The sequence below is a fragment of the Myotis davidii genome, unplaced genomic scaffold (assembly GCF_000327345.1).
Source record: "Myotis davidii unplaced genomic scaffold, ASM32734v1 scaffold496, whole genome shotgun sequence".
In the NCBI taxonomy this organism is placed as follows: domain Eukaryota; kingdom Metazoa; phylum Chordata; class Mammalia; order Chiroptera; family Vespertilionidae; genus Myotis; species Myotis davidii.
Genome location: NW_006289398.1, coordinates 6,573,097 through 6,580,815, shown reverse-complemented (window position 1 = coordinate 6,580,815; position 7,719 = coordinate 6,573,097). Strand labels below are relative to the sequence as shown.

At 55.6% G+C, this 7,719-nt stretch overlaps 1 protein-coding gene across 2 annotated transcripts in view; it reads left to right on the top strand.

The window, feature by feature from the left end:
* Window positions 1–7,719, top strand: part of ARL15 (ADP ribosylation factor like GTPase 15) — a 213,964-nt gene that overhangs the window by 66,688 nt on the left and 139,557 nt on the right. For both annotated transcript variants that reach the window (XM_006761775.2, XM_015562656.1), the window contains one exon: window positions 2,595–2,739. In XM_006761775.2, the coding sequence (XP_006761838.1) occupies window positions 2,595–2,739 (145 nt within the window). The remainder of the gene's footprint in view (window positions 1–2,594; window positions 2,740–7,719) is intronic.

Sequence of the window (7,719 nt, the reverse complement as noted above, 5' to 3'; positions counted from 1 at the left end):
CAAAATCATATTTTTGGTTGATTTTTCTTTGTTAAATGGCATTTAAATACATAAAATAAATATCAAAAATATAAGTCTTTGTTTTACTGTGATTGCAAAGATAAAAAAAATTTCTATATGTGACACGGCACCAGAGTAAGTTAGGGTTTTTCAAAATGCTGTCACGCCGAGCTCAAAGGTTCGCCATCACTTGTCTAGGCCCTGGTGCCTGTGTGAGTCCCGGGAAGAGAATAAAGCCACAGGAAAGGCATTTACAGCACGAGTGGGACCCATGTTCCCTTTTCGAGCCATGTTGGGAGCGGATAGGGTGAGTCGGGTCCTCAGAGGACCCCAAGGAGAGCGTGCGTCTGCATTGGCCTTCGCCCTGCACTTGGCCTTGGGGGCGGGTGCATCTCTCATGCGCCTCACCTGACCCCTCACGTTGCTGCAGCCGGGAGCGAGGAGCAGGCTGGCCGGCAGCTGCCCGCTCTGCCTCTCCTTGCCGCTGGGGACAGGCTCTGCCGTGGGGATCTGTCTGGCACGTGCGCGGATGTGCGAGGCGAGTTGGCGTGTCATCCAGGCGGGCTCCTGGCTCCGGGCACAGCCTGGCACACATTCGTCCTTGTCAGCTCTGTCAGCAGGTAGAGCCCCGGGACTTGAGGACGCACCTTGTGGTGCGAGGAAGAGACGGGTCAGGGACTGCACACGCGATGGGCGTGGGGCCACGGGTCTGGCGGGAAAATCATCACAACTATCATGAGTTGCGTTTTATGCGCCCGAGGCTGTTTTCGGTGCTTTCCCAGATGACAGGCGTTATCTCGTGTGATCCCTGGGCCAGCCAGGGAGGCCAGAGATGCCGGGAAAGGCCGGCCATAAAGAGGGTGTGTGCCTAGATAAGGAGCCGGCCTTACCCAGACAGCCCTGCCGGCTGCGGGCAGACCCTCCGTCAAGGGAGGGCCTGGACGGGCAGTGGGAAGGTCATGTTGGCATTTGGGAGGTGGTTGGAGTTGGATGAGACCTTCCAAGGCCGCGGGTAGCCGACAGACAGTGTCCCCCCAGAGGCAGTGGCTGAGCGGAGGCCCTCGGTGGGAGGAGGCAGGAGGGGGCGGGAGGGGGCAGGAGTGGCCGAGGCCGGCCGGCAGGGTTACAGGAGTTGGGGGCTGATGGATGTGCAGACCAAGCACCGTTTCTTCGCAGCCTGGAGTTGAAGTGAGAGGATGCTCTGCTGTCTCCCAGAACAGGCAGTAGGGTTTCCAGGGAGAGACCAGAGGAGCCAGTTTAGTTTGATACGAGGCTTCCCACCCAGCGCCCAAGGCACCAAGAGCAGGGAACCTGTTGGGGGGAGGGGGGGGTGTTCAGGTGACACCTAGACCTCCTCAAGGTCTGCCTGGGCCCCGCTCTTAAAGGGCCTCGCTCCCGGACTCTCAGTGCACGGAGCCGGGAAAGGCCTGAAGGAGTATGAAACGTGCTGACATTTAATGCCCTGCCTTCTGCTTAGGGGCGCTCTGTTCAGAGGTTTAATGAGAAATGGATGGATGTCTCGTTCGCTCTCACCTCCATTCGTCTCCTTTCGCTCGTTGGAAAAGAGCCGTGTGCGGCTGAGATGAGCAGGGGGGCCTGGTCCGTGTGCTCATGAATATGCGGATGAGGCGTGGCTCCCATTACAGTCGGTTATGCCTGGGGGCCAACTGCCGTTTTATTGGGTGATTCTGTCCTTATAAAAGTTGGAATTTAAACATTAGATATTCCACTCGGGCACAATGAGAGAAGAATTACGTCTCAAAAACAAAGGCAGTGACTTCCTGCTTAGCTTCCTTTCTGAGCTTCTTAAAAAGAAAACACACAAAAACCCAAACTCACCCCCGGGGCCTAGTTCCAGGATGAGAAGCCCGGACAGTCTGGGCCGCCAGGAATAGATGAGGGTCTTGGGTTCGAGTCTCTTGCACTCTAAGACCAGGATGTGAGCACCCCTGGCCGGGATGGCTGTGGGCAGACTGGGGTCACGTGGGCCCTGGCGGCCCAGCTCCGCGCGCTCTCCCCTTCAGCCTCAGAGGCTGCCCCGCTGCGACCCCGGCCCTATCTCTGCTACTGAGCATGAAATCCCTGTCCCCGCCGCCGGGGTGCTCTTTGGGGGAATACATACATCGTGCACCTGTGCACACACACACACATCGTCATGCACGCACACACACATCTCACACAGCATGCATGCACCCACAGCAGACATAGGCACATGGATTGTGTGTCTTCATCGTCTGTCAGCAGAACAGGCGCGGCCACTGTTTGACCTGGAGACGCTGGGGGTCAGAGGCCGGGCGCGGGGCCCAGCGTCTCCCTGCCAGATGTCCTCGCGGGCAGGTGCACGGTGCGGTCCTGGGGGAGCCAGGGGCGGTGCCGTGCCCCTCGGCGCACCGACTGCTCGGGAGGGAGCGGAGGGCGCGTCTGCGTGGCTCCTGGGGTGGAATCGGGTCTGTGGTCATGGTGCTGTCCTCTGGGTCTCCACTCTGGAGTCTCCTCTCCTCGTCAGTAGCAGGTCATCGAATGGCTCCTTGGAGCCACTTGGTGCTGCAGGGCGCTGTCCGCACTCCCCTAATGAGCTGCCGCTTCCTCCGCAGTGTTTCCGAGCGCTGTGCTGCAAGGGACCCCCACCCGCGCGCCCCGAGTATGACCTCGTCTGCATAGGCCTCACGGGCTCCGGCAAGACCAGCCTGCTGTCCCAGCTCTGCAGCGAGAGCCCCGAGCACGTCGTGTCCACCACCGGTGAGTGCCGCCCCCTCCCCCGACGGCGGCCCCGTGGGGGGCCACGTGGTTCCGTTTATCTGTGTTATTTTCAGCTGTTCCCTCTGGCACTCAGCAGATGTGAGGGCGTAGGGACCTTCTTGAAAACGGTTTCCAGGGAGGAAGAGGGTGGAGAGGAGATACATACATGGTGGGGGGAGGAGACGAGACTGGGTGGTGAGCACACCATACCCTAGACCAGTGGTCGGCAAACTCATTAGTCAGCAGAGCCAAATATCAACAGTACTCCTTCAAAACAGACTCTCCCAGGCCGAAAACCGACTTCTGCACATGGGCCACGAAGTTTCAGTTGCACTGTACGTGTGCGCCCGCACGTGGTATTTTGTGGAAGAGCCACACTCAAGGGGTCAAAGAGCAGCATGTGGCTCGCGAGCCGCAGTTTGCCGACCACGGCACTATACCGATGACGTCGTATAGAATTGAACACTTGAAACTTCTGCAATTTCATTAACCAATAGAGACCCAATAAATCCAATAAGAAAATATTTTTTAAAAAATGGTGAGTTGCCCTGGCCAGTTTGGCTCAGTGGATAGAGTGTCGGCCTGTGGACCGAAGGGTCCCCGGGTTCGATTCTGGTCAAGAGCACGTACCTCGGTTATAGGCTCCTCCCTGGCCCTGGTCCTGGTCAGGGCATGTGCAGGAGGCAACCATTCGATGTGTTTCTCTCACATCAATGTTTCTGTCTTTCCCTCTCTCTTCCACTCCCTCTAAAAAACAAAACAAAACAAAAATAAATAAAATAAAAAATGGCGAGTCGTCCCTGAGAGATGAGAAACAAACTAGACGGGCCCACGTTTGCCCAGCTCATCGCCCTGGAGAGCCCCGGCTGCGGCGTAGGTCTAGCGGGAGCTGAGGTGGGCTCGGGGGGCTCCCTGCACGGGCCAGGGGAGCTGGGAGGGGAGGCCAGGGCAGCCCGAGTTCACAGGACACAGCACAGGAGAGGAGAGATCGATAGAGGCCTCCCTGGAGTATCCAGAGGTCTTCCACCCTGGCCGTGTGGCTCAGTGGGTTGGAGCATCGTCTCTTACCCGGGAAGGTGGCCGATTCAGTTCCTGGTCAGGGCACAGGCCCAGGTTGCGGGTTTGATCCCCTGTTGGGGCACGTGCAGGAAGCAGCCAGTGTTTCTCTCTCACATTGATGTTTCTCTCTCCCTTCCTCTCTCTAAAATCAATTTAAAAGAAAAGGTATTCAGTGCATGCACGTGAGGAAACTCAGAGCTAGCGGAAGAGCCTTCTGGCAGGCTGGAGGGAGCAGAGCCTGTCTCACTCGGGCTGGGCTCTGCCTGTCTCCACGGCTGGACTGGAAACGTCGGGGTTTGCGAGGGACGGGGTACGGGATGCAGGACGGTCTTGCCTTGGGGGTCAGCCCTGAGCTGAGCACTGCTCTGGACCCACCTCTTAGTCCAGGGATGGCGAACCTTTTGAGCTCGGTGTGTCAGCATTTTGAAAAACCCTAACTTAACTCTGGTGCCGTGTCACATATAGAAATTTTTTGATATTTGCAACCATAGTAAAACAAAGACTTACATTTTTGATATTTATTTTATATATTTAAATGCCATTTAACAAAGAAAAATCAACCAAAAAAATGAGTTCATGTGTCACCTCTGACACGTGTGTCATAGGTTCGCCATCACTGTCTTAGTCGTACTAAGATGGAAGTCTGAAAGTTTCCTGGTAACTGTGATGCATCCCATAACAGAGCTGGGTCAGAGTCACAGAAAGAACACTTTCCAACACTTAACAAGGTAAAGTCCACAATGTCTGACATTCAGCCAGAAGTTACCAGTATAGCCTGGCCGGGTGTGGCTCCATGGTTGAGTGATGACCCAGGAAATAAGAGGCCACCAGTTTGCATGCCCGGATTGTGGGCTAAATCCCCAGTGGGGAGCCTGCAGGAGGCAGCCGATCCATGACTCTCTCTCATCATTGATGTTTCTGTCTCTCTCTCCCTAACCATTCCTCCCTGAAATTAAAAAATGTACATATATATATATATAGATATATATGTATATCTATGTATCTATATATATATATCTATATATCAGGTATACAAACAGGCAGGAAAACATGACTCATGAGAAGAATAATCAATCAATCAATTGAAACTTAGAACTGACACAGATATTAGAATTGGCAAAGAAGGACATTAAATCTGTTATAATTGAATCCTATTCTTAAAGTTAAGTAGAGATACAGAAGCTATTGAGAAAAAAAGGTATAAAACACTATAATATCTGAGCTGGATTATGCACCAAATAGAATGAATGATTAGACATTGTGGAAGATTTTATTTTACAGAGAGGAATTCTGAGGATAAGGAAGTTTATCAGAAATGATGAAGAGACCATTTAATCAAGAGAGCATGGCAAGGCTGAACATTTGCCTATCCGATAGCAGCTTCGTGTAGACGAAGAAAAACACAGCAGTCAAGAGGGAAATGGACGGACCCACAGATACAGTCAGAGGTCTCACGCGTTCACTGAAGCGTGGGTGGAACATGTGGGAAGCAGACCAGCCAGGTGGGCCGTGAGCCAGGTGGCCCACACTCAGAGCATCCGCCAGCGGCAGCGGAGACCTGCCTCAGGTGCACATGCAACACGCGCTTGGACATCCAGCAAGTCTCACACCGTTTAAAGGGATGCGGATCGCACTGAACATGCCCGCAGGCCACAGCGGAATGGAACCAGAGTCAGAACCCAGGAGATCTCTGGGAAAATCCTCAAATATTTGGACACGAAGTCACTTCTGAATAAGCCAGGGATCAAAGGAGGCACCAAAAGGCAGATGATCAAGCATTTTGCACGGAACGAAAATACCATTTACCCGACTGTGGGCTGCCTCTGTGCACGAGACTCCCGCAGAGGAAAAGCAGGGCCTCAGGTCGGGATCCCACTTCTGCCTTAAGGGATGGAAAGACAAGAACGGGTTAAACCTAGAGAAAGAAGGACAGACATCATACAGATCAAAGTGGAAATTGGTCAAGTAGGAAACCAGAAGAGAGAAATCATTGGGACTAAAAGCCACTTCTTTGAGGAGATCAGTAGACTCATAGAACCAGCCAAATGGATCAGGAAAAGGGATCGAAGAAGACACTCATTAACAATGTCGGAATGAAGAGAGGTCACATTAAGTTGGATTCCATAACTATTAAAAGGGATATCTACACTAATAAAAGAGAAACATGGTAATTGGCATATGACCGCTACCCTTTTCATTGGCTAATCAGGGTGATATGCAAATTAACCGCCAACTAAGATGGCGGTTAACCACCAACAAAGATGGTGGTTAATTTGCATATGTAGGCACAATGCAGGGAGGTGAAAGGGAAAGCAGGAAGAAGCCCCCTACCACTGACAGTGATCGGAAACCCAGGGGGGAGCTAAGAGCCGGGGGGCAGGGCAAAGGCCATGATCGGAGAATCGGGCGCCTTTGCCACCCTGGCCAGTGATAGCAGGAAGTAGGGGTGGAGCCAGCGATGGGAGCTGGGCACGGTTGAAGCTGGCAGTCCCAGGAGCTAGGGGTCCCTTGCCTGGGCCTAAAGCGGAGCCTGCAATCGCAGCGCCGCTGCCGCTCCAGGTCCCTGCTGCCCGGGCTGGACGCCTTGGCCAGAGGTGTTAGGCCTGGGCAGGGGCAGAGCCTGCAACCGCGGGGAGCTGGGGGTCCCCTGCCCAGGCCTGAATCCTGGGCCAGAGGCATCAGGCCTGGGCCAGGGGCAGAGCCAGCAATCGGAGGGGTCTGGGGTCACCTGCCCAGGCCTGATGCCTGGGCCAGAGGCATCAGGCCTGGGCTGGGGGCAGAACCAGTGATGGGGGGAAATGAGGGTCCCCTGCCCAGGCCTGACACCTCTGGCAGAGGCATCAGGCCTGGGCAAGGGGCTGATCCAGTGATCGGCGATCGGAGGGGGATGAGGGTCAACTCCTCTGGCCGAGGCATCAGGCCTGGGCGGGGGCGGAGCCAGCAATCGGAGGGGGCTGGGGTCCCCTGCCCAGGCCTGATGCCTGGGCCAGAGGCATCAGGCCTGGGCTGGGGGCAGAACCAGTGATGGGGGGAAATGAGGGTCCCCTGCCCAGGCCTGACACCTCTGGCAGAGGCATCAGGCCTGGGCAAGGGGCTGATCCAGTGATCGGCGATCGGAGGGGGATGAGGGTCAACTCCTCTGGCCGAGGCATCAGGCCTGGGCGGGGGCGGAGCCAGCAATCGGAGGGGGCTGGGGTCCCCTGCCCAGGCCTGATGCCTGGGCCAGAGGCATCAGGCCTGGGCTGGGGGCAGAACCAGTGATGGGGGGAAATGAGGGTCCCCTGCCCAGGCCTGACACCTCTGGCAGAGGCATCAGGCCTGGGCAAGGGGCTGATCCAGTGATCGGCGATCGGAGGGGGATGAGGGTCAACTCCTCTGGCCGAGGCATCAGGCCTGGGCGGGGGCGGAGCCAGCAATCGGAGGGGGCTGGGGTCCCCTGCCCAGGCCTGATGCCTGGGCCAGAGGCATCAGGCCTGGGCTGGGGGCAGAACCAGTGATGGGGGGAAATGAGGGTCCCCTGCCCAGGCCTGACACCTCTGGCAGAGGCATCAGGCCTGGGCAAGGGGCTGATCCTGCGATTGGAGGGGGATGGGGGTCAACACCTGAGGGCTCCCAGTCTGTGAGAGGGGGCAGGCTGGGCTGAGGGACACTCCCCCCCCCAAGTGCACGAATTTCGTGCACTGGGCCCCTAGTAGTGCCGGGAGCCGGTCCATTCTTGCCGTTTCAAGGGACCTGGCATATATGGCATACTGTTCTTAATATGTTTGCTTACCTTCTTGGCACTATGTGTTTTAACCAAGGTCACCTCTCTGAGAAAGGTTGTTTCCCCAGGTAGGGATTTCCCCCTGAAGTTAGGGAGGGAATACAACCCCTTAACTAAGTGCCAGGCGGGTAATTAATCACTTTAACTACGAACAATCA